The 27798-nt window shown below is 40.0% G+C and overlaps 1 protein-coding gene across 1 annotated transcript; it reads right to left on the bottom strand.

Moving 5' to 3' along the window:
- Positions 1 to 998: 998 nt before the first annotated feature.
- On the bottom strand, positions 999 to 13178 carry TMEM175 (transmembrane protein 175). Its single transcript, XM_058823627.1, has 10 exons — positions 13012 to 13178; positions 12644 to 12682; positions 11623 to 11720; positions 10484 to 10535; positions 9610 to 9645; positions 8129 to 8212; positions 7353 to 7517; positions 5518 to 5596; positions 3712 to 3853; positions 999 to 3179 (listed from the first exon to the last, which is right to left on the bottom strand). The coding sequence occupies exons 1-10, from the start codon at positions 13141 to 13143 to the stop codon at positions 2516 to 2518; spliced, it is 1491 nt and encodes a 496-aa protein (XP_058679610.1). The 5' UTR covers positions 13144 to 13178; the 3' UTR covers positions 999 to 2515.
- Between the last annotated feature and the right edge of the window lie 14620 nt (positions 13179 to 27798).

Genomic DNA, 27798 nt, shown 5'->3' with positions numbered 1-27798 from the left:
ACTGCTGGGTGAACAGCTGGACTGGATGATCTTAAGGTCTCTTACAACCTTAATGATTCTGTCATTAAATGGTTGTGGTGTCTCTGTGCAGATGCTCAGTCCGACTGAACAAAGACCTCTGCAACCAACCCATCTGGCCCACCCTGCTTCAAACTGGAGGGTTGGACTAGATGGTCTTCAGAGGCCCCTTCCAATGACATCCATTCTATGGTTCTGGGATTGTAATTACTGCATTTCAGTTTAATTTTCATAGATACAATACCCTGTGGTCATTAGCAATTCTATCAAGAACAACTAGTTACAGTTATATTTGGGAATGATCTCCTACTTGAAAGTGACAGAATTCAAATTGATGTTTGTTTCTAAAGAACCTGAAATGATGCTAAATGACCTCACTTTATATAAAGTCTCATATCATGTTTGTCCTTAGATTTAGGTTCTGACATATTACCAAATTTGGGTTGAATAATGCTATTTTGACTGCAAGCAAAAATAAAACTGAATAAAACTGTTCTTTCTGCAGAAGTGCAGAACAAATGACTTATTTCTAAGTGGGGTAAACAAAAAAAATCAGAAACAAACCAACCCAGAAAAACCAAACCAACCAAAATGATGCATACACACCCCCCCCCCCCCCCCCAAAATCCCCATTATTGAGCGAGTACAGTGCCTTGTAATATTTATACATGGCTTTATACAAAGCATCCTTATAGACACTGAAATGAAACTCCTTGGCTAGTTTTTGGGTTTCATTCTCTTCAGGTACCAGGAGAAGTAGAATCAACATTTCTTTACATCACATTAAAAACATTTTGGTATTTTGTAAAAAAAAATCACAAAACTGCTGAGGTTGGAAGGGACCTTGGTGACCTTATAGGAAAAACCCACCTAACGTAATTTTAATTACAGACATTGGCCTTAAAGTTCACTTACAGAGAAGAAATAAATGGCTTGAAGTTTTGTTTCTTCACTGATTGCAATTTATTACAAATACACATATTCACTACTATGTGTCTGCTGCACATTAGAAACAAAACCATACAGAACCAAAAGTGCTTTTATTAAGTATCAGAAAAACTGCTATACACAACACAATGGAAGTAATTTAACCACAACTAGGTATAAATCCCCTTGAATAGCTGAACATACTCTTCATGAGAAGTATGTAATATTCACAATGACATATTCGGTATCAAGGTGCTTCAAAACAAAAGCACAAGTGCTTTCAAGACTGATCTCAACTGAAACGAGATATTTGTTTTTCATCTGTAATTTCTTCAGGCATATTTTGCCACTTTTTTTTTTTCCATGATGAATAACAAAATTCCCCAAATGCCTTTAATTATGGCATTAAAGTTGTCAGGCACTAAGATAATTCAAGATACAAATTAATCACTCTGCCAGAAGGAAATGTAATGGCTTCTAAGGCAGCCAGAGTTTAGATGATTTGAAAAGCACAATACTTATCCAGCTCTATGTAAGTGTAAAAAAAAAATAAAAAAATTCAACATTATCATGGACAGGAAGTTCTAGGGGTTAGTTTCTTCTGCTGTCTTCCTGAGACTCAGAAATCTGTGGGACCCCTTACTTGTCCACAACTCAAGAGAAAGCTTAACTCCTTTATCTGATGTGGAACTCTCACATATTGCAGTCTCATACTCTCCTTGAATATGACACCATGCCTTCTGAGTAACAGAAGAATGTTCCATTGCCAGACAAAAAACAGACACAAAAAGCCTGAGAAATTAAAACACTTCAGACAAGAAGCTTCTGCAGAACAGAAAAAAACTTACATCTAATCACAGAGCTCTTTTCCCTCAGAAAATATCAAAGCTAGTTGAAACTTGGATGCAAAGCCAGATGATTCCTCATTTGTTACACACTTTTAAAAAAAGAATAGATATGGCCAAAGAACTTGTGTTCAGATGGCTTGGAAGACTGCTATCACAATTGCAACTCCCATCTAAACTCACACAGAGCCACTCAAACAGCTAGATTTCCAACTGCTATCCCCTGTTGTGACTATGCAGGACAGACCATTGAAAAAAAACATTAAAAAATTTAACATTGAAAAAAAAAAAAAATTAGTAACTTGTATGCACACATGTTCTCCTATGATGTACCATCCAGAAATCCAGATGTCTCTGTGTTTTCCATGCCTCACATTCTCTTACATAGAAACTCAACCAACTTCTGTGTTTGGCTGCCATTTTCCTGGGTATCTGCGCACTTCTTAATTGATCATTGCTGCAGTTACATGTCAAGCAGCATTTTTTTCTATAAGGCAATACTAAAAGAAGGGGAACATGCTTTTCTTTGCATCCCCTCTTTATCCAATATTTTCAATAGCAGATTTTGGAGAAAGGGTCTTGAGCATGGTCAGCTTAAACATAAATATGCCCCAGTTATGGTCAATACAGGCTTTGGTTTACATCAATATAATCCACACACAAATATAATGCAAGTCAGAGGAGCTGAAGCTGATCTCTTAACTTCACATGCACCGCGCAGAAATTTAGGACAGTGTTTCGTTTGGAGACAAACATGCCTCCTCCTCTTCTAACAATACAACCTTCCGTCTGGAGAGAGACATCACAAACTTTATGGCAGTTAAAGAAATTCTAACAAAAATGCGCAAGGCAAGAAAAGCAAACGGGATTACAATCTGCATAAGATGGAAAATTGCAGTGCTAAATTCACTTAACAAGCAAGTTAGAAAGAAGGCCCCCAGGCTTACGCAAGGGTAAAGAGCCAGCTTGGCAAACATGAAGGCATGCTCTTTGCCACCATATCTAGCAAAGGCATGCAAAGTTTCCTCTTCATTGAGAAGGGCTGTAGTCCATATTGCAAACTGAAATATGCTGGCAAAGAAAGTGATCACACAGCTGACCTGAATGGCTTCTATTTCATTATGAGACTTTTCTGCAAATTCACTGGTCAGCTGGTAAGCTAGTGGAAGCCCACCAATGAAAGCCAATGAAAGTATGTTGAGCAGTCCCATTAACCGGGTAGCTTTTGTTACATAAAGGAAAAGAGAGTGATGGACAAACCACAGGAGACCAATTGTAACAAATGAGCCAAAGTAAGCAAGGTAGTTTGGCCCATATTCACTTAAAGCTTCAAGAAGACTGCCATGGAACTTCTCCTCAACTTCTCTGGGGTCAGGAACATTGTCTTCACTGTGGAGAGAAAAATTAATTTACTTCGCATATTCCTGTTATAAAAACACACCTGGAGCAAGACTGAATTATGCTGCTTTACTTTGAGAAAGTAGTGAACAACAGGAATCCACCCTGAACTTCTCTAGTAATTTAGATACAGTGTTTCAAATAATATATATATAAGGAAATCTGAATGCAGGTTGGCATTCCTTTGGGTTAATAAAGTTTATACAGAGACTAAACAGCTTTTATTCACAAAAAGCTTTCATCTGAAAACATAACTAAGCAAAAAAAGGAAGCTTTGTTCTTCAAGACTCTACATCCCAACATGTATTATGCACACTGATCATCATTACTGGAATGTGGATGTTAAAAAGTATCTTTGGTTTGTGCTCTGAGTCCTTCCAGAAAATCATACTTTAAAGTAACCACTGCAGATTTTGGAAGTTAAACACAATGTTTGATTAATTTTATTTCCTCAAATGTTACACACAAACAGAAGTTTATATATTTTACAAGACAAAGTGTAAGAACCAGCACAAAGCCTTACCATATATCCAAAATGAGCAGGGTTGCTACAATGGCATAGACTCCATCACTGAATGCTTCTACTCGTTCCTTACTCAGAGGCTCACTGAGGTAAAAAGTGAAGGTTTCTAAGCTATGAGGTTCCTCCTCTTCACCTCTCTGACCTGGAAACAATCCAGAGGCTTAATCATGAAAACAAGTATAAAATAAGGTAGTTCAACAACCTACTGTGACCACCTTTTTTCCCTATCTGCCTAAACTTTTCTTTAGACAAAAGAATGCCAGTCACTCTACTGACAAAAGGATGTCAGTCACTCTACTTTTTTTGGCATATGTGCCTCTCCCTGAAATTTATGTTTCTTTCAAGACAAGTGCTTCATGAACAAAAAAAAAAAAAAAAAGCTCTTTCCTTTAAACTGTATGGCAAGCCATTAGTAATGACTCAAAGCTGTAATTGAACAAATCAGATGCTGTACTTCAGGAAGGCCTAATAGCTTTAGGGCTGCTACGACAGCTTGGAGAACTTAGACTACATGGTAGTAAAAACCTGTCTTGAAAAAAACCACGGGGGCTGAACAAGGATATTGGACACACTTAAAATAATTCAAGCCTTTTGTCAAAAGGTGTAGTTTTTATAGGAAATGTTGAACACATCTCTAAAGAGTGAACTCAGAAGTGCCTACCTAGCAAAAATACACTGCTTCAGTGTATATATATAAAAGGTTAAGGCTCCACAGGAATGCAAAGCAGGTGTATTCACAAGAAATTCAGTAAAGCAGTATTTCAGCCATCTGATAGGGTGAGGTGGATATGTGACCTGACTGCAAACCACACTGGCCCCATCACAATAAGCATGGACAATATTTGTATGTGTTTATTCTAGGCTCTGAGTCTGGCTTCATCCTTTTAGACCATTTCTGCCTGTTATTGCTGCCACATGGGGACTGAAGAGTATGCTCACACTTGCACTGGAAACAGACAGACTTGTACTAGTCTGAACAGCAACAGTAGAAGTACAAAAGTGTTATTCTTCTGCCCCAGCTTGGGAGTGTCAGTAACAAAGACATTATCTCTTCAGTGGCTCTATGCTCTCTCTCAGAGGGACACTGCACCTTTCAGCTAAGTAGGTTGCACGATATCCCCTGCTCCTTTTATTTTAGCAATGCCAACCTCTTTCTCAGCAGGATTTAAGGGCAGCTCAGGTTGCTATGGTTGTGCAGTTGTTACTCCTGACACAAGGAGGGCAGAAAGCACATGAGGGAAGGAATCATGAGTTTAGGTTAACTTGAGACATGTGTGAAGGCACATCTTTAGATTATAGCAGTTAGATTAATGAGTAATTAGTAATACCCTGAACAGTTAACTATTGTGAGAAAGTTTGATTTACAGGTGCAGTTCTTGCCTGTTTGAAAATGTGTGACTATTCAGCATTGCGGGGAAGGAAGTGGTAAAGGCACAGAGCTTTCTTCCTTATGTTCTTCCATCTCCATGCTCCCTCTTGAGGAGGGAAAAGGGATAGATGGCCTGCCACTGTCATTCATATATAGTGTGTCCGTATGCACTAGCACTATCAGGACAAAAAAGAAAGGTTTTGCACTGGAAAAATGATCTTACAATGTGTTGTGCCTTACACAAATCTCATCGCATGGGAATGAGGGGAAATTAGGGAGCAAGGGAGACACTGTTTAGAAGCACATCAATAAACCCTAAAATCACTATGTTCCGAGACTGAAAATGAAAGCAGAACTGAAATTACTTCATTCTAGGCTGTCTGCATAACAGGTTGACAACCTAATCTGAACATATGCCTAGGAATTTTGTTACTTACCAAGAATTTTGTTTTTACACCATGTAATTAATCGACTGAGATGCGGAAAAATGATTACAAGTCCAAGAAGTACATAAGACTGTTGGAGAAGAAAATGAACAGTTTAAATATAGTTATCAAAAATATAAATTACCTTCCAGATTTAGTATGAAACTATAACTCTCAATCTTAGAACTAATAACACTGAGAAAAAGAAATCTTGACTTTCAAAAAGAAAAAGGCTCAGCTGAAATGCTCATTTACTTCCTGAATAATGTATGTGGAACCAAATACTGTTTTTTCCTAGCTAATTTAGTACCAGTAATGAAGCAAACTAAAACAGGGAGGGAAATAATTCTGCTGACAAAAAGTGCAGGAATAACTACTTTGGAAGTTGAAGAATTATCCCACATAATCCTTTATGGGTTCTTCCAATTCATGATACTTTAAGATTCTACTATTTGTGTCACAAAAACACATTGGTTCACAGGTTTTGCACAGGTCTAAGCATAGGAGCAACTTGGAGAGTAATTTCACCATTGCTAATATTAAAAACAAAAACCAAACTACAGTGAACGGAGTGAGGAAGAAGAGGAAAACATATTTTCAGACAAAACTAGGCCTTTTCATGTTTAGACTTATAACTGACCCTTTCATCAAGAGCAACCTGATTTCTCACAAACTTAGGGATTATTTAAATACTGCCAATTCCTGTGGAATCTTTCTCAAAATCCATCTTTTCCTAAAGAACAAGAGGAATGGAAGCTCAGCGTACATTCAAAAACTAGATTTCAGTTCTGAGTAGGGGTTCCAGAAAAGAGTTAAAGCTGTATTAATAAGTAGGAGCAACTCACTGACATCAACTAAAGATGGAAGAGAAAAAGGCTATGTAAAAGCAGTCCTTGACAGGCAGGTGGCCTAACTGGTCTCCCTTCTCTGTTTGCTCTTACACTCTAAGTTAGTGCAGCAATTGCATTCTTCAGTTTGTGCAATGTGGTGTTCATTTCACATAAATTTCCTCAACTATTTCTGATGCACAAGATACTAACATAGAGTTTGGAAGATCTGCTAAAAACAAACAAAAAAGCAGGCACAGCAAGTAATAATTTAGCAGAACATTCTTTCTACACTATACAAATTCATGGATCAAGTTACAGGTTGATATATGTGATTAAATACATTCAATGCAAAAAACAACACCCTAGAATGTAGCACACTCCATAGAGGTTGGGAAAGCTCCATGGAGGATTGAGGCTTAACAGTAGGAACTCCCGAGTCATGATGAGACAGCAAAATAAGTTCCTGTCTCTGACCCTGCGCCCCAAAGCTTATCTCTGTAACCCCATGGGTCACTTTTCCCTAACCCCCACTATTGGATATATTTGGATCCCCCTTTATGCTATAAAAAGGGGCTGTTTTAGCCCATTAGACAGAAGAAGAGCCATCACTGGACCCTTCACAGACTCCCCAATAAACAATTGCTGTGGAACACCAGGACTTCTTCTCTCTCGCATCTGCTTCAAGCCTCAGCCAAGGGCACCCCAGCAAGCAAGCAAAGAGCTGAGATCCTAAGAGAGCTGATAATCGCTAAAGAGCTGACAATCACTGGGCTTGCTAAGGGTAGCCATGGCTGCGAGCTGCCTGGGCATTTGGGCTCTCGGCCTCCCAGACGGACGGGGCTCCCAGGTCCTTGCATCGCTCCATAATAAGGCCAAGATTGAGGCTTTATTATACCAGAACTAGCAATGAAGAAAGTGTGCATAGTTAACACAGACATCACTATTTTCATACACAGTCCTAAAGACAGCTAATACAAACTGCTGCATCAAAGTTTTCTGTCAACCGAGAGAACTTACCAAAGGAATAAAGAAAAAAGAAAATATGGCTGCTAAAAAGCATAAAATTGGTCCTCTCAGGATAATCTTTAAGATATGACGTTTATAGAAATTCTGATTTTCAGATTCCTGTATCTGTTGATTCAGTAAGTGTGGGTGATAGAATCCATATGCTACTATCACAGCCTGCAAGGAAAAGAGCATTACTGAACTTATTACATATAAATATATGAAGGATTTCAAACATAAGACATAGAACTATAAATCAACACATTCTGAAACACTTGCAAGCTTATTCTTCACTCCCATATGGAAAGTTGGTCCTAGAAACTCTGAGATTTGACAACACACTCAAAGATTTATGTGAAGATTTTAGTCTCCTCCTTTGATCCTTGATGAAGGGGAATGAAGACCTCTGTAACAAGGAACTGAAAGCAACAAAGCACTGCACAGGAGGAAGAATGCTGCTGGACTTCAGACTGAAAACCTGTGTTCCGTCACCCACTGCTGCATGGAAAACTCAACTGTTCTTTCCTCAATGCATTTTTGCAAAGAGTGGGAAAGGAATTCTGTGAACACTGAGATCAGCTGATTTAGTTGCATAAAACAGCTTAATGGGACAGGGAACTTCTGTTTTACATACAGGTACTGTATTATCATAATGGGCATAACTTTGAAAAAGAATGCTATACAAATAACATATTTAGCAATTTATGCGACTCACTAAGAAGCTTAATTTCAGTTCTACACAAGAAAGTCTATGTAAAAGTGAAAATGCTAATGGAGAGCTCCAATACCTGTATAAGGCCAATGACAACAGCACAAACACTGAACAGGAAGATGCCAAAAGGTACCCCTGGAAAGGAGGCCATTAAGGAAAACTAGAAAAAAATCAACAAGATCATATATTTAATTAAGAAGCAATGCAGGAATAACAGTAGAGAAACAGAAGCACTCTTCATTCAATATTGCAAATATTCATAAATCTACATAATAATTTGCATTTCATCATAATTCCATTAAATGCTATTTCTAGCCACAAATACATGCAGGCATCCCAACCAAAGGCATCTGGAGAGATGGTTCTGCTCTGACATTGACAGTGCTAAACCTTAGCCATTCTGGCACTGTGCCTCCATAATAAAGAGCCTCCAGAGTGGCTTGTACCTGAGCATAAAGCTTAACTGGTTTTGGTTGACATGACATCATAGCTGTGAAAATTCTTGATATTAGGATACCTTTTTGAATCCTTTATTTTGTCTACCTCCATGGCTCCCTGTTGTATTAATTTTTGCAGCTTCTTTAGAGGAGGATGAAAAAGGAAAAAAAATTTAAAAAAAGGAAAAGAAGAAAAGCAGGGTGTAGTGTTAAAGTAACATGGACAGCTTTCTAAAAAAAATTCCAGCTTCAAGGCAAAATGAAAAGTATGTTCTCTTGCTGATAAACATCGTCTTAGTGACCACAGCCTCATTTTTTGCAGACTACATATAAGACATACATACCCACATAGAAACAGGTGCCTGTCCTACTTACACTTACAACTGTCAAGATGCATTTTAATCAACTGTTTTGTTCTGTTAATATAGTATTCATTTGCAAATATTCTTTTAAGGTCATATGACCAAAAATTGTGCAGATTTTAAACATAAACCCTCAGCTGCTAGAATCAACCTTGCAGAGCAAATCAGAAGTGATACCACAAACTTGGTCTAAATTACAAAAGGAAAATGTCCTGCCATATAAGGAGGAGTTTGAAACACAGTTTTATTTATCTTACCAAAATTCTTATCAGATAACGTGGACCTTCTTCAATACAGCTGCTTTTTTAAAAGAAATCATGGAAAATTTTTTACCAGGAGGGTGGTAAAACATTGGCACAGTTGCCCAATCCCTGGAGATGTACAAGGTGAGGTTGGATGGGGCTTTGAGAAACTTCATCTAGTTGAAGATGTTCCTGATCTTTGCAGGGGTTGGACTATAGGACCTTCAATGGCCCCTCCCAGCCTGAACTATTCTATGATACTATGACTTCCCATAACTGTAAGTTTTGTTGCTGGAATACCCATTTTCTGCCAGGTCTAGAACATGAAGTATTTGAAGGTTATAAAATAGCTTCATGAATTTTAAAGAAGCAACAGTTAATGATGACAATGGATTGAGGATTTGTACTATAACAACACTTTCCTGCGTTTCTGAATACTTTGGTAGAGTCTTTCCAAATAAATGAAGAAACAAACAATGTAATTAAACAAATTTCAGATTTTAGAAAATTACTTACTGTATATGGCAAGAAGGTTATGATCATCATACAAGCCTAAAACAGAAAAAAAGCATTTTGAAACAGTATGTACTTTCTGAACACATCTTTAATGAGGGCATTGCTTGCTTTGTATTTTACAAGGAGATGTTTGTGCTGCATAATGAAAAATACCCATATTTCTGAAGTTGCAAAGTTTTGACAGCAAATGGCTGCTTTTGTACACATCTTACATGTTCTCTAGGCAAAGTGTACAAGCTTGTTGTAGAAAACACTACAGTTTCCTGTGTTACCAATACCCCAGGTAAAACTTTGCTATGGTTTTTATGAGACATCTTTCTAAATGCTAAATTTACCACACTCTCTAACCAGTTGTTTCTGATTTGTCGAGAACGTTAATAGCTGATCGTAACTATTTCGCATCTAAAATGCAAAATCAAAAAACCCAACCCAGCAAACAAAAGTATAAAGAAACACATTGCTTTGAAAGCTACATTAGGTAAGAATTAGATGCCTTAGGCTATTCTTCTAAAATAATTTCCTCTAGTTTTATCTCATGGAGCTCCAACAGTGCTTTTATTAACAAAATTAGAATAACTGTGTGGTTGCATACTTTCAGAGAACAGAGTTTGAAACAACATTGCAAAATACTCAGTTCCCCCAGATGAACTTCAGACTAACCTGCTGCAGAGCTTCTTTTGGTTTACAGTAAAACATTTGCAAGTTAAAAGCAAGTTATTTATCAATCAGTCACAGTGAAACTAAAGATCTTTGTATTTTCCTGGAAATATGTCAAAGTTATGCTATTTAATGTAGAAACTTTTGGATATTCACAGACACACTTAAGTGACCTGTATCTGCTTGTTAACCACCCAGCTTCTATGACAACACTCACCAGATTTAGAAGAGCCAGGACATCATCTATATGTTCTATCACCTGAAACAACCTGTTAAGGCAAGGCAAAGTATCATGAACATGCCAACTCACAAAATATATTCTACAACACTACATATAAATTGTACATTTATGGTAGTATGGGGGAACCCAATTTCCTTCTCTACAGAATTAATACAAGTATTCCAGGTGCCACCAAAACTCATGAGGCTCAAATGTGAGAGTAATTTGTTAGAAAAGTCTTAAAAGTGAGATACAATGAAATTCAATCATGGAGCAATTATTAAGAACCTGGTTTCTATTTGAATGGCAGAGTATTTTCAAAATTTTAAGGCTTAGAATAATTTCTCCTGAAGAGACAGCGCACAAAGAAAAAGCTTTCCTTGCAAATGTCCCTGGATTTTGTTACTGAAACTCCTCATTCACAAAACTATCACTTAGAATAAACAGGACCCATCACCCTCCACAAAACCCTGAGACTGTACCTCAGCATTTACTTATACAAGCAAAGAAAAGCACTGGAGTAAAGGAATGGATGTGGGGATTCAGCTTCAAATACTCAATTACAGGTTTCACACCTTTATTGGAATGCAGCCAATCTACTTGCATAGCGACATTTGTAAATTTCAAAATCCAAACAAAAACTGCTCTGGTTCCAGCATGATGCCTGCGTGCCAATTTCTTTTTAACCACCAAGACATGGCAGGTGGGAGTGTCCACAGCTCTGTGAAGTACAGAATCTGCAACATTACAACTGACTTTGCGACAACTACTGCTGAGCACAGATGAGATGAGTTTTAGGCCAGCTGTACTATAACAGTTCCTTTGTTGTGGAGCATGCAAGTTACAAATTCACGTTCTTTTCAGCAGAATTAGAAGTCTAATTCCATCTAGCCTTCAAGGTAAGAAGAAAAGTAACTCTAAAAGATACATAATGCTTGTTTTACTCTGTATGACTATGGCAGTGGTGTAAAGTAGCTTTTCACTGCTAAGAGTAGCATTTCTTTACAATGGTTTTCTAATATTATTCAACAAAAGACAACTCAGAAGTCTGGCAGCAAGACAGAAATACATCAGAAACATGGTTATCTCCTGCACTTTCTAGCTTTTAACTTTAGATTTAAACATCATGTTCCTACCTTACATGAGCTGCCCATGCCACTGTGACTATTAAAAAGGTCATCAAGTAAACGGCAATTTTTGCTAGAAGAAGTTGCTGAACACTTTCACCTAATTTCTGAAACAGAAAGTGACACCCAAGGAAACAAAATATAAATGTTATGTTACAAAATTATTACCAACATCTGAAAAAGAGATGTACAACAATATAATGTATTATTGAAAAATGCCTCCCAAAAATGCAGTTCCCATTCAACAAACTCATTAGTACATTGCAGAGAACAGAGTTTATTAGGAACTTGTAAATAGGCTGAAATATGGCATTTGATGTATCAACACATCTCATCAATCTGTAAAAAAAAGCCCTTTTGGGCTTCCCAATGCTCTATTCACCTTGTTACTCATTTATGCATTCTCTCATCACTGTTACTATAATAATGCATTTCAGAGGACTGGACACAATATGCCTCTTTTACTTTCACAGCACTGAATTCTGTAGTAGAAGCATTGAAGAGGTTTCATGTGACCATTGTTAAAAAGCAGTAAGGAGAGGGCTTAATCTCAGCAAATTTTCCAAATACGACTACAGTGGCTTAAACAGACTCATATAGTATATTTGCTGCAATACAAATCTTATCTGAACTTCTTAAACTAAGATTTATGTCTATTTAAGAGTAGAAAAATAAATAGCAACAAAAGAAAAAACCTGTAAATTTCTCAAATTATTGTTTCCTAAAATTCCTGGGTATCCTCAGAATTAATTTCTTTCCTGTAGTCTTCTTTCTCCACCTTTGTTTATTCAAATTACATTTATTATGAACCTGACTTTAAAACTAGCATTCAGATTGTGCTATGTAAGCTTCTCTCAGTGATGGTTTATTACCAAGAAGACCAGATCCTTTTTGAAAGATGTTTTGGCTAAATGGGCAATTCATGTCTCATAGAAAAGTAATTATAATCTATGGCGAGGATGTTACGTGCTAAACGAGGGTGTTACATCTACTTGGGAGGACACAAGAAACAACAAACGGCACGTGATACCTGGTCAGGATGTATTTTTGTGTGAGCCACCGGCAAAATCTGAAATAACAAAATGTTTATTAGCACATGACGTTCTTTTCCTTGTTGAGCACTTCCCTAAAACCACGCAACCCTCAGGGGCCAGCGGATCGCGTAACCAGGAGCAGCTCTGGAAGTCACAGCCGTTCCCTGGCCATGGCCCGGCCCGCCGCGGCGGCACAGCCGACACCTCTCCGGGACGGCCCCGACACATGGCGACAGCGGGGCGGGCGCGGAGCCGGGCGGGCCGGGCAGGCACGGGCGCCCCCCAGAAAGCCGGGACCGGCCGCGGCTGCCCCAGGCTTCTCCCTCCCTGCCTCCCTCCCCGCCTCCCGCCACCGGGCGCTCACCATCACGGTGGCGATGATGGACAGCAGCGCATCGCTGTAGGCCAGCAGCCGGTGCGATGTCTGCGTGCTGCCGCCCGGCTCCGGCCCCGGGCCCGGGCCGCGCTCCCGCGCCGCAGCCCGCGGAGCCGACATGGCCCCGTGAGCTCGGCGGCGGCGGCGGGGGCGGCGCTTCCCTCGCCCTCAGAGGGGCGGGAGCCGCCCGCTGCCCCTGCGGGGCGGAGGAAGGCTGCTCTCGGAAGCGATGCGGTGCATGTCCCTGAGTGGCCGAGCCGCCGCCGGGCGCACAGCGGCTGAAGCAGCAACCCCGCCTTTAAAAGGCGTTCCAGCTCACCTCTCCGTTTTCCATAACAACATCCTGAATCCAGTGACACAGACAGTGTGTTCTACATAGGACTGGTCAGGAAACATCAACAGAAGAGGCAAAGGAAAGCACCGCTCTTAGAGAAGCAATTTATATTCCTCAAACAAATTCCCTTTTTAAAATGGGAATTTCAGCAATTGAGGGAGGTAATCCTGTCCCTTTCCTCAGGCCTGGTGAGGCACATCTGGAGTGCTGTGTCCCAGTCTGAGCCTCTCGGTACAAGAGAGACATGGAGCTTCCGGAGCACGTACAGTGGAGGGCAACAAAGATGATGAGGGGACTGGAACATCTCTCTCACCAGGAAGAGCTGAAGGAGGTGGGCCTGTAGCCTTGAGAAGAGGCAACTGAGAAGGGAGCCTCAGGAATGTCTATAAATATCTAATGAGTTGGTGCCGAGACGATGGACATAGGCTCTTCTACGTGGTGCCAAGCAATACAGCAAGCAGAAAAGCTGCACCTCAGTATGGGAAGGGCTTCTTTACCGTGTGGCTGATCACAAAGAGGAACAGTGAGATTATTGGGTCTCCTTCTGTGAAAATACTCAAGAACCATCTGGATGCTATCTTGTGCCATAGGGTCTAGAATAATCCTGCTTAAGCTGGGATGTTGGATCAAAATGACCTGCTGAGATTCCTTCCAACCTTAGCCATTTTGTGATTCTGTGATCTTGTGAAATAAGGACCTGTGGAACTACAGGCCAGTCAGTCTCACCTCTGTGCCTGGTGAAATCCCCATGGAAACTATAGTAAGGCATATGGAAAATAAGGAAAATGGAAAATGGTTAGTGACAGCCAGTGTGGCTTCATTAAGGGCAAATTATGCCTGCCAAGTGTTGTGGCCCTCTGCAATGGGGTTATAGAGGTGATCATTGAGGGGACAGCTGACATCATCTGCATGGTCTTGTGCAAAGCATTTGCACCCAATGGATTGGGTTGGAAAGGACATTAAAGATAGACTGCTCCAACCCCACTGCAGTGGGCAGGGGCACCTTTCACTAGACCAATTGCTGAAAGCCACATCCAACCTGGCCTTGAACACTTCAGGCATGGGGCATCCACAGCTTCTGGGCAACCTGTTCCAGTGCCTTACTGCGGGGGATGGGACAGGTATAAGTCCAATGGTGTCAGGAACCCACGCCTTAAAAAAGGAACCCACTAGGCCGCAGCAATATATCCAAATATGGATAACATTGTAACCAGACCAGTGAAGAGATTTTTGCTTTTATTTCCAGCACATCAGTCTCAAAATACAAAATGGAGACATGACAGCTCACTGATCCACACCAAAAAAATGTCTCCCCCAACAGCGCTGGTACAACAATACATAAAATCATCTCAGACTAGAATTCAGCCAATCAGACACAGAAAACACATATTGACAAGCATTCTATCCAATCTTATAAAACATACGTAATCGTAGCTAAAACAAAGACTAGTTCATAAGAGACAAAGAACAGAGTTCTATTCATGCTAACCTTCTAAAGATATACATTAAATAACCTTGTTGCCATCCTAAAGCCAATTCCACAAAGACCTATTGTGGTTTGTCACGTCTACTGCTTGGGAAACTTTTCTGCTTGCATGGGAAACTTTTCTGCTGTATTTGCAATGCTAACAAAACTTCAGTCTGAGGCCTATACTTTTTTAACCATTTCCTAAAAACCCTCTAACCTTAAGGATTCCAACATTTCCCCATCTCTATTTGACCCAGAGGCTTTCATTTTCTTGTCGCTTGCTACTTGCGTTTCATAGCTCTATTGCAAAATTTCTGCTTATCATCTGTTGAAAACCTATTTTCACTAAACTGAAGCATTGCTATATTATGGCACAGCAACTTAATGCTGTGAAGACCCAATCCCTGAAAGAGATATGAATCACGTTTGGCAACAGTCACAAGTCATCGTTCAAAAAACTCTGGTCGATTCCAAGGCCTTAATTCAAAACCTTCGTTCATGTCAATACCCTCATCTACTGCTTTCGTGAGATTTCGTACACTCTCTGTGCTTCTATTTCCTAATTCTCCTGCTTGAATGACAAAAACTTCTCAGACTGTTTTGTTCATCATTCGCTGAACACAACAGAGTATACAAGATACCACTATCAATATCAGTATTAGAACACCTAATACGTAAAGATCTATCTCGCAAAGTTGTCTTAGCCAAGGTGCAAAACTCCAATTTTGAAACAAATCATCCAACCAGGAACCTCCATCTTCTTTAATTTGGGCTGTCAGATCCTTCAGTTTTTGAATGCTTTTGTGAATGGATTCAGAATGATCAGACAAATTCATACAACACAATCCTTCAAATTCCTCACAACCATGTCCTTTTGCCAGTAAAAGAAAATCAATGGCTGCTCTGTTTTGAAGAGTCGCATGTCTAATACTATCAACATCGGTCAACATATCACTGATTGCGGAGGATGTGGCATTAGCTTGTTTGCTCAGCCAACATCCAACTCGATCTAATTGTCTCAATGCCACAGCTGAAGCCAATTGGAGTAAAAATATACCTGCTGAAACCCTTCATGGGTTTCAAAACAATAACCTAAATTTTCAGCCAAAAATTAGCTTTGTTAAACAACCATTCAGCATTCAATTAGCATACTCATAAATAACATTGGCACAAAATCAGAGTTCATGGGTTCCACCGATGCACAAAGAACGTCAGGCACAAGAGGCGTCAGGCGAGACCTGGGATCCTTCGATTCGGTTCACGTCTGCGTACTTGCTCCCTCGGTTCTGGGCTCGACAACAGGTTCTGAAGTGCGATACGGTTTGACGTTTTTGGCAGGAACCCATTTAATTCCAACACCTGTGGAGACAAAAGCATACCCTTTCCCCAAATTATTAATCAAAATGGACCTTCACTTGAACGGTTTAGAAAATTAAAAACATACAGAGCCTTATTCAGTCTCATCTGTGGGGTGATCTCCGTTCCCCCTCTCTGTTGATCTAATATGCGTTTTAGAGTTTGATATGTTCTTTCAATGATTGCTTGGCTTGTGGGAGAGTGGGGAATGCCAAAAATGTGTCGAACACCCCATTCATTTAAAAATGTGGCCAATTTTTGAGATATGTATGCGGGACCATTGTCAGTTTTTACTTCTTGGGGTACACCCAATGAAGCAAAAGCTTGCAGGAAATGATGACAGGCATGACTGCCAGTTTCACCTGTGTGAAGGGAAGCAAAAACTGCACTAGAGAACGTGTCTATGGAAACATGAATATTTTTAAATTTATCAAAAGAAGGATATTTAGTAACATCTGTTTGCCACAACTGTAGGCTTTGTAAGCCTCGGGGGTTGATTGCTCCTGTAGAAACAGGAGGTTGTACCAATTGACAGTCAGGGCAAGTATGAATGATAGCTTTAGCTTGACTTTTAGTGATTTGGAACATTCGCATGAGTGCTTGTGCATTTTGGTGGAAAAAGGCATGACTCAATTTTGCTTGTTCAAAAATATTTGGTAATGTGTTAGAAATGACCATTGTCAACTTGTCTGCTCTTGCATTTCCTTCCACTAAAAATCCAGGAAGTGAAGAATGTGCCCTAATGTGAGAAACAAAATATGGATTAGTTCTATATTGCAAAGTTATAAAAAGACATGAAAGCCAACGATGTAAAGTCTCATTATTAACATCCTTTAAAACTGAACCTTCTATTCTCCTGACTACATTACCAACATAAGCAGAATCTGTGACTAAATTAAAAGGCTGAGGAAACAGCTGAAAAGCTCGAACTACTGCAGCAAGCTCAACAATTTGAGGGGATCCCTCTACTGCTTGAATATCAGATTCCCAAACATTAGTCTTTTGATTAAACCAAGTCACAACGGACTTGTGGCTTTTACCAGAGCCATCAGTGAAGAGAGTCACAGCATTTAAAGGTTCTTCACTTAATTTAGGTTTTTCTCTGAAACTCAATTTTGCTTGCAGTAGTTTGTGAGCTGGATAGTGTATGGAACAAACACCTGGAAAACCTAAGAACGCATATTGTAAATCATCAGAATTTCACATTGCCCAATTGAAATAATCATTTTTCAATGGCAAATAGATAACTGAAAATTCTTGACCTGCCAAAGTTAACAATCTGGTTCTAGCCTTAATTATAATGCATGCAATCATTTCTAAAACTGAGCAAATGGTCTTTGAAAACCTGTAGGGAGGAAAAACCCATTCCATTTTTAACAAAGGATCTTGTTCTGTGGCATCCCACTGGAAAATGAGACCACAAAGCTGCATCTTCTCTCCTAAAATTGCAAGAAAAAAAGGATTTTCAGGAACACAGCGATGAGCTTGTCTTTTTTGAAGAGCTTCTGTGACTTTGTTGAGAGCAGCACGAGCTTCAGGGGTTAAAGTTCTTGGCGAAGTAATGTCGCAACTTCCTCTCAGCAAATCAAAGAGCGGACTCAGTTCATCATTGGTGATTCCCAACATCGGTCTGACCCAGTTGATTTCTCCTAGAAGTTGTTGTAACTCTTGTAGGTTGTTGACTCTGGTTCGGATCTGAATTTTCTGTGGTGTTATTGTTGTCTCAGTCATCTTCCATCCCAGGTACTTCCAAGGTGAAACTTCTTGAATTTTCGTTGCAGAGATTTCAAGTCCAGCTTTTTGAATTTCAGCAACAACACAGTCGCGAGTTTCTTCCATCTCTTCCTGTGTAGAGGCTGTGATGAGAAGGTCATCCATGTAGTGTAGAATCATGGATCTTGGAAATTTCTGACGAGCAGGATGCAAAGCTTGGGCAACGAAATGTTGACAAATTACAGGTGAGTTTTTCATTCCTTGCAGGAGTGATTTCCAGGGGTATCTTTGAACAGGTTCACTTCGGTTGATGACGGGAACTGAAAAAGCAAATCTTGGAGCGTCATCAGGGTGAAGTGGAATATGGAAAAAACAGTCCTTTAAATCAATTACAATGAGAGGCCAATGCTTTGGGATCATGGGCAAAGAAGGAAGTCCAGGTTGAAGAGGACCCATGTCTTCAATCACTTCATTGATTTTCCTCAGGTCATGCAGCAACCTCCAGGAATTAGATGTCTTTTTGTGGATGACGAAAACTGGAGAGTTCCAGGGACTGTTCGTGGGAGCGATATGACCTTGCTGTAATTGTTCTTTTACCAGTTTGTTAAGAATGTTCAGCTTTGTCTCTGTCAAAGGCCATTGATCGACCCACACAGGATGATCAGTTTTCCAGGTGAGCTTCAAAGTTGCAGGTTTCGACGAAGCTTTCATTACAGGCCCACTTCCAATCTTGCTCCCCATTGGGACAGGACGTCTCTCCCCCAGACGGTGAGAGGCTTCTGAACAACAAAAGGACGCACTGTTGCAGTTTTTCCTTCAGGACCTGTAATGTCAATCATGGATGCACTTTGCATACACACAGTAGCACCTCCAATCCCTGAAAGAGAACCTGAAGGAGCTACTAAACCCCAGTCATTGGGCCAAAACATGTGAGAAATCACAGTAACATCTGCACCAGTATCAGGCATTCCTGTAACATAAATTGTTTTACCACAGTGAGTCAAGCTACAAGTTAATTGTGGACGGTCATGGTTCAGACATTGCACCCAGAAAACCTCTGGACCTGAGGTACTAGGAGACACATTTTCAGATGCCAGAAATGCAATAGCAATAGGTGTTTTTGGTGGAATTACCACAGGAACATCAAATGCAAGAGCTAAAATCATCAGCTCTTCATTATGATTTACTGAAACAATAGTAGGGAAGATTGACAGTCCCAGAAATCTGTTATTTGCTTTGCCCAAAATTAAGAAATCTTGTCCTTGTTGACAAGAATTGATCAGCCCAGTGGGAATATTCACCCAGCAAAAATTATTTAAAAGATGAATTAGTTTTGAGGAACTCAATTCCACCCTTGTATTTGGAACTGCTGAGCTGGGATCATTTGAGGTTGTGCTGGTTGAGATACAAATGGCTGACGTGCCATCATCACTTGGTCTGAAATCTGATTGCCAGTGGGTACCACGATTTGTGTCTGAACGCGGTGGAACGCGCTGTTTCTGAAGTTTAAAGACAGTGGGTTGCCATTAATGTCAAATAGTGAATGACAGAATTTAGCAAGATGCCTTCCTTTTCGGCATCGAGGGCAAATAGAAATTTGATTTGATGTCCCACGACAATCCTTTTTAAGGTGCCCTAGTTTACCACAACCAAAGCAGACAGGCTTTTTATTAGAGTCCACTTGTACAGCATTAACTGAACTTTCCCAACGTTTTTCTTGTTTTTCTAAAAGCTTTTCAATTTTATCCACTCGTTGTGTCAAATTGTGTTCCAGTGTTTTTTCCAAAGCATTGACCTGTGAATTTGCAGCATTTTGTGAACCCATAAGTCTACTGCAAGCTGTTAGCATCTGTGTAATTGTTGGAGGCTGATCAGGCAAAGCTAAAATAATTTTTCTACATTCATTATTAGCATTTACAGAAGCAAGATTTTGAATTATATAAGAACGGGCTTGTTCATCTGGACATTGCCTTTCAACTGCTTGAGTTAATCTATCCAAAAAAGAACCATAAGATTCAGTTTCACCTTGTTTGATCAGTGGATAAGAGCTTAAATGTGAGCCAGGAGGCTCAAGTGAAAGCAAGGCCTTTCTAGCAGCATCCTTAATGTCTGTTAACACAGGCTGAGGCAGTTCAGCTGCTTGATTTTCAGGCTTATTGTAAGGTGAATCACCAGCTAGTTGAGCAACATCTAGATTAGCATAATCAGTATTTGCATATCCTTCAACCAACTTGTTAAGTAGTTTTTTCCATTGTAACTCCCATAGTAGGTACTGTGAATTGGTTAAAATCAGAGAAGCCACATTCCTGCAATCAGCAGGAACTAAGTCATAAGAGTTAAAAGTATTTTTCAACACACTATTAAAATAGGGAGAAGAAAATCCACTTTCTTTCAAAGCCTGTCGCAACTCCTTTATATCATGATGATCAAGTCTTTCATATTTTGGATTTCTGTAATTTCTTCCATATTTTACTGGTAAAGCAAGATATTGTTCTTTTAAATCCGAATCTTTTTCCAGTTTCTGATTAATGTATGACCAACCAGGTAAATTTAATGGAAAATCAAAATTGTCACTTCGATCAATGACAGATTGACCTTTACTTCTAACCAATATATTTTCTGATTCTGAAAAATCACTAAATCCAAACCTTCCAGGCCCTCTGCCCAAATCCAAATTCCTAACAGGGACACTGTACTCTTGTCCAGGAGTTCTGCCAACTCTGGGAACTCTGCCAGTTCTGGGAACTCGACCAGCTCCGGGAACTCGGCCATAAAAGGCAGGGGTGGACTCCCGCAAACAACCCAAAGGGGCCGGGACAGAGGCGTGTTCCTCTCTTCTGGGAACAGTGCCATTTAACCTTGAGTTCGATACTTTACTACAAGTTTCACATTGTCTCCCTGCCAAGAAAAACTCAGCTTGGGAGTCCCCAAATCCAGGTTTTAAACTTACATGGTTTTGTTTTAAAATACAAGAATTAGGATCATGACATTTTAAAAACTCAACCCGTGTTTTTTCAGGTTTTTGAGAGTTATCCATCCTTTCAAAGGACTCCACCCTTAAAGCCAATTCTTCTTTCTCTGTATCTATGGATTGACAAACACCAGAACAACCATGTTTTTGCTTAACTGAAAAAGAGTTCCCCGGAACCACAATTTCCCGAGTGGAAGCAGCCACCTCAGCCTCCACCCCAGGCCCAACAGAATCCAATTCAGGTTTCAGTGTCCCCGCACAAACAATTTTAGGAAGTACAGTCACTTTTTCATTCCCATCTTTTACACATTTTGTCCCATCCCCCTTACAAGAGACACATATTTTTACATTAACAGAACAACATGAAGAAAAGTCCGAAAGAGTCTCATTTTTTCCCAAAGAGAAAGAAGAAAGATTTTGTTCGACAGAGTTCAAAGCAAAACTTTCAGCATTTGCAACAACACTTGTAACATTCTCCGATACACACACAGTCTCCGGTTTACTGGAATTTAATGAGACAGAAGCAGAAGCTTTGTTTTCTGAGTCCAAGTTGATCTTATTATTATCAGTTTGTTTAAAACACTCCAACAGTGCTCTACAAACCGGCATAAGTTCTCTTAAGCTTTCATCTTTTTTGAGAGAGACTAGATTATAGATTCTCCAGTTTATCTGATCCCAAAAATGAAAAGTAAAAGCAGACTGCAAATTTAAATCTTGCGTATTTGCTTTAACCCAGATAAGTAAGTTTTTAAGCTCAGTTTTTGAAATTTCAGAGTGACCTTTTTCTTGTAACATTGTCTCTAATTGATGAAAAACATCCCATTCTACTTTTGTTAAATTCGTTCCCATTTTTGTATTCTTTTAATAATTTTCTTTTTCTCTATTTTTCTTCCCAACGTCACCCAAGCGCTCTCCCGAGAAAAGTTACTTACAATTTTCTTGACTTTGGTGGGAGAGATGATACAGTGTCCTCCTTGTTAACACTTGGGTCTCCGCGGCTGGTACTTCCACGATTTTTCTTTTTTTTTTTTTTTTTTTCTTCTATTCTACGTCCTCGGGCGGGGCACCAATATTCAGGGGATGGGACAGGTATAAGTCCAATGGTGTCAGGAACCCACGCCTTAAAAAAGGAACCCACTAGGCCACGGCAAAATATCCAAATATGGATAACATTGTAACCAGACCAGTGAAGAGATTTTTGCTTTTATTTCCAGCACATCAGTCTCAAAATACAAAATGGAGACATGACAGCTCACTGATCCACACCAAAAAAATGTCTCCCCCAACAGCGCTGGTACAGCACTACATAAAATCATCTCAGACTAGAATTCAGCCAATCAGACACAGAAAACACATATTGACAAGCATTCTATCCAATCTTATAAAACATACGTAATCGTAGCTAAAACAAAGACTAGTTCATAAGAGACAAAGAACAGAGTTCTATTCATGCCAACCTTCTAAAGATATACATTAAATAACCTTGTTGCCATCCTAAAGCCAATTCCACAAAGACCTATTGTGGTTTGTCACGTCTACTGCTTGGGAAACTTTTCTGCTTGCATGGGAAACTTTTCTGCTGTATTTGCAATGCTAACAAAACTTCAGTCTGAGGCCTATACTTTTTTAACCATTTCCTAAAAACCCTCTAACCTTAAGGATTCCAACACCTTACCACCTTTATAGTAAAGAACTTCTTCCTAATACCTAACCTGAACCTACCCCTCCTTTGGCTTAGAGCCATTCGCTCTTGACCTGTCACTACATGGTCTTGCCCAAATCTCCATCTTTCTTGTAGTCTCTCTTTAGGTGCTGGAAGCCCACTTTCTCTTTTCCAGGCTGAGCCATCCCAATTTTCTCAGCCTTTCCCCATAGGAGAGGTGCCCCATCTCTCTCATCATCTTAGTGGCCCTTCTCTGGACTCACTCCAGCAGTTCCATGTCCTCCCTGTGCTGGGAGCCCAGAGCTGGATGCAGGTTCCAGGTGGGCTCTCCCCAGAGCAGAGCAGAGGGGCAGAATCCCCTCCCTGCCCTGCTGCCCACGCTGCTCTGGATGCAGCCCAGGACATGTTTGGCTCTCTGGGCTGGGAGTGCCCATGGCTGGCTCATGTCCAGCCTCTCATTCACCATAATTGTCCTGATCCAGGTGGAGAACCTTGCACTTGGGATTGTTAAACCTCACAAGATTCCCATGGGCCCAATTCTCCAGTGTGTCCAGGTCCCTCTGGAAGACTTCCAGGTGTGTCAACCACATCACTCACCTGGGTATGATCTGAAAATTTGGTGAGAGTGCACACAATCCCTTCATCTGTATCACTAATGAAGATAATGGATAACACTGGTCCCAGTATGGTCCACAAGACCACCACTTGTCTCTAATGTTCCTCAGGACTCTGAGACATTGACCACTACCTTCTGCATGGTCAATGGCTCAAAGTCCTGATGGATATCCATGATAACTTCTGATACTATATTTGGACATATTGGAAAAGAATGTATTTCTGTGTGAACCCTTTGTGATCATGTATTTGTAGATAATATTGCCAGAAATAAAATTAATCACTTGAATATTCATGCTTGTATTTTTGTTAGAATTGTGTCCTTAATTATCCAGGTCCTGTCACATGTTACAGTTGTTATGACATGATGATTTACAACAACCATTAAAACAGACTCATGAAAATGGATAAAAGGCTCTGATCACTGTCCATCATAATACAGATGAAATACAAGGTGTCTTGGAAGAAGGATGGAGAGCATCAGTGATGGGATACCCTTTTCAAATGGTCACTCATTGCTGTGGAAATTTTTAGTAGACTGTTTCACCCTGTGGTTCTTTAAATATTGACTGCTTTGCTTTAATAACAGGCAGTTATGTAAAATCCCGTGTAATGATCCATCAGCTACACATAACATCTAGGTGGATGGAAATGGAAGGTGTTCAGGAGAGGGATAAGGAATTGCCCTATAGGGAAACCCCAAAAAATTGATTGTGTACAGGTGTGATGGAGGCCCTGAGCTGAAGGTGTGACTGCAGCCATGGCACAAATAATGTAGGAATGAGACCTAAAACCATGAGATATGATGGGAGATATTCAGTGAAGGGATTATGTGGGTGTGATAGCCACCTGATGGGAGTGATATGTCACTAGGCTGGATGACTTTTATTGCTGGATGACCATTATCACTGGAATCAGCAGTGGAAGACGGAGTGATGCTACTGGTTCTGTTCCATTTTGCTTAAACCCCACAGTTTTTCTCTTTGTAATTGTTAATGTCCCTTGATTTATATATTAAGTGTTTGCCCTCCCCCACCATTTAGACAAAAGCAACAGGATACTTGACTACAGTCTCACCCCCAGTTCTCCCAAAAGTGGAAATGGGCATTTGAAATCCTCTGCCATGCAGACCAGTCTATGAACTGGCTCTTCTTCCCAAGAAGAACACCTCTTTAGTGAGATACCTGCCTCGCTGTATCAGAGCATGCATCCAGGAGCACCTGGAACACTTGTATGTAGCCTATGCACTTGTATTTTCCAGGTCTACTGCCTTTATCCCCAGCAATCTAACAGGAATCTACACCCTGTTTGTTGTGGTCTAGAAATGGTACTCCCTAACTCAGTTTCCCCCTACAGACTCTTCCAAACCACATGTAGTTTGCTTGGCTTCCCCTCCCTTTTACCCCTCTGGGAATGGAGTTGAGAATTGAAGGCACAAAAGGTGAAAATTGCATTGAGACAAGACTAATTTGCTGGAAACAGCAATGAGATAAGGTATGATAATGAACACTCACAGCAACAATAGTAAAAAAAAAAAAGTATAAAGAAAAGAGAATAATTTGCATGCAAAAATGCTCACCATGAACTGGGAGAATGAACAATGCATGACAGGTTCCCCACACCACCATACTTTTTTTTCCTCCAAAAACAGATGCCCCCTCCTGCTGATTTGGGCTGGAACCAGAACACCATTGTTTCTATGAACCACACTATTGGTTCATCTGTGTTTGTGGAAGTTCTTTTTGAGCTTGACCAAACTTCCAGCAGTGAATTCATGAACCACACTGTTCGTGAATCTGGCACTGCTAGTGTGGCCGGGTTTCTGGTGTAACCCTCGCTATCTCTGCACCTGGGATCTCACTGAGCATGACCAGACTTACAGTGCCTGGTTGTTTACAACCAGAAATGAAGCTCAGATGCACTCAGCCCCTCGGATCTCCCAGGACCAGCTAGAATGCCAGAGGGGGTTTTTTTTTCTATATTTCTATAATCTTGATGCAGCACTCAGAAAAATTTACTTTTCTTTGTATGTATTTTTTTCCTTTTACATTCAAGATTGAAATTCAAGATCCATCCATCCATCCATCCATCCATCCATCCATCTTCCATTTCCTGAGCTTACCGATGAGCGCATCAGAGATTATTGAAATCCTTGCTGAAGTCATGGTAGGAAATATCCGCTACTCTCTTCTGTCCAGGTAGTTGTCCCATTGTAGGAGGCAATCAGGTTGGTCAAGCATGATTTTCCTTTAGTGAATCCTTGCTAAATTGTCCTGATCATCTTCTTGTCATCCATTTGGATAGAGGTATCCTTCAGGATGAGCCATTCCATCACCTCTTCACATAGAACAATGTAAAGCACAAGTATTTTAGAATGCAGCATAACACGAATTCCTGATGGAGGAGACTGAAATCATTCATTCAAATGTTTTCCCATGCTTTGTATGAAGTATTTTATGTCAAGATGTAGCTTGAGCTCGCCATGTATTTATTACACAGAATTGAAGTATTTCCAGGCACACAAATCTCTGTATAGCTAGTATAATTTTCTACTGTATTATAATGAATTCTGAAACTAAAGAAAGGTAATGAAATAGCTAGTAGATTTCACAGGGCATTTGTGATAGTTATCAACACAGTTTAAAGTCTTCCTCTATATTGCACTTCTCCACAAACACTTAAGCAACTGTCGTTTTCTGGAAAACTGGTGTTTTTTGGTGTTATGTGCTGAAAACTTTTGTTTCTAGGATTTAAAGGAAAAAAAAGGCAAGACAAAATCAAAAAAGGTGAAGATGATCTTTTTCCTTCAACTAAGTCCTCTACACATATCACTTTCCAGAGGGGTGGTTTTCCCTGTTAGTGACTGGCCTGTTGCAGCACACTAGCTATCACTTGCATTGCCGCAGGCTGTACCTTCTCCAGTCATTGCATCTGAGATATTATTTTGCTTTATTTTTTGAGGGTTGGCTTTGTCTCATTTATTTAAGTGCTCTGCCTTCATTACTGATTTTATTACCTCATGTACCTCACTACTGGGAAGTCTCCTAAGGTGAAGTCATGCCTCTTCCTAGCATTGAAGACTTCAGAATGAGCACACATCTCTTGTGAGATGTTTGCTGGTGGCCTGGTAAGGAATGTAGTTTACTCATGATGGACAGTTGTAAATTCTTCTGTTGTCAGTGAAGTTGCACCTGCGTTTCACTACCACTCTTGCTGCTGTTTAACACGCTTAGTTTTTGGAGCATCATTTTCAGAAGCGATAAGTGATTTAGAGAAGCTGAGCTCACCATGATGTACAGCAGCAGTGTAGGGCTGCTCAGAAGGACAAGGTTTTTTAAGACCAGATACAACTGTTGTTATTCCTAGGCAGCTTTCTGACACTGCTGGGTTCAGGTGTTCCAGTGTGTTGTTGCCCTATGTTCTGAAACGAGCCAAAGGGAAAAAGTGCTTCCAAATAGACTGCACTTCTTTGCTTAGTTTGGATACTTGAGTCTATCTGCTTCCTACTAGTGTGTGTCCATCAAGACAAAAAGTATGAGTCTTTAAAATTAATTGTGAGAGCCTGACCATTAACAAAGCAAAAATTTATTGAGCTAGGGTATAGCTTTCAATTTCAGAATTCAAGGTAATGAACTTGTAATGAACCCACTGTCTTCATCCCTGTTTCTGCAGAGAGTGCTATTTTGTTGCTCTACAGCTCCTGACTTAGCCACAGTATTGTGGAAGAAGAGACCAGTTCTTACACCTGGAGCTGTATTGAACATTTGTTCTCACATAAAGAGAGATACATTTCCACACAGCTCACTGCTGCAGCTGAGTAAAAAGTATGGATATTATGCCTAGTTGAAAACATCATTTATTCCTACAAATTCAAATAAAATTTGTGTTCTGTGTTAATATCTTAAAATGCTCTTTTGTTAGCACTTAGAATAAGCAGTAAGCATGGAGGCTCAGGGAAGTCTTCAAGAGCACTGATCTTTGGATTACCTATGTTCACATTTCTTTCATAATGATACATTTCTGCACAGTTTCGGAGGTTACCCACACCAAAGTCTTAGGAAAGAAATCTCTGTAGCAGTGCATATAAAAGCCACCTTACAATAAGCCACCTTACAAAAAGCCACCAAACAGTATTACCTATTGAACCTTGGGGGAACAAACAGGAGGAGCCATGACATCAGCTGTTTGCATTAAGACATTAACCTTTCCACTTCACCTTCTGCCTGTGTTTCTTCTGTAGTCCAGTTGCTTTGATTCTTTCTCATTTGCAGGCCTGGTAAAGATATTGAAACATGTCAAAAAAGAAGAAAAACTATTTCTTTTTACTTAAGAATCTGTTGCTGAAGGACACTCTGGTAAGTAAAAATGCTGATTGTATCTTTGCTTTTATTGATGCTCACAGAGAAGAATGCTGTCTGATGAAAGTTCAGTGGTATCTCCTCCAATGGAGAAAAGAAAAGACAAATTATTTATTTTGAATAGACTTTGGATTAGTGTCTTTGTTTGCTTGACTAGAATTCGTCTTATTTGTTTAGCAGGCAATGTAATCTGACATAGGTAAATGTAAACTTTTGCTCAAGAAAAGCATGGATCAGTCTACAGGTAGAAAAGGAACTGCCATGTGTACTAGTGTTGCAATTTCATTTTATTTATTC

The sequence above is a fragment of the Ammospiza caudacuta genome, chromosome Z, assembly GCF_027887145.1.
Source record: "Ammospiza caudacuta isolate bAmmCau1 chromosome Z, bAmmCau1.pri, whole genome shotgun sequence".
NCBI classification, from domain to species: domain Eukaryota; kingdom Metazoa; phylum Chordata; class Aves; order Passeriformes; family Passerellidae; genus Ammospiza; species Ammospiza caudacuta.
This window is presented reverse-complemented; position numbering and strand designations above follow the sequence as displayed.

What these genes read in the sequence shown, in the direction of transcription:
- TMEM175 (XM_058823627.1), bottom strand. Translation starts at nt 13,143, where the DNA reads ATGTCGGCTCCGCGGGCTGCGGCGCGGGAGCGCGGCCCGGGCCCGGGG. An exon ending in GTGTAAAAACAAAATTCTTG is followed by an intron (nt 3,854 to 5,517) that starts GTAAGTAACAAA and finishes GATTGTTTCCAG; the next exon opens with GTCAGAGAGGTGAAGAGGAG. An exon ending in CTGCTCATTTTGGATATATG is followed by an intron (nt 3,180 to 3,711) that starts GTAAGGCTTTGT and finishes TTCTCTCCACAG; the next exon opens with TGAAGACAATGTTCCTGACC.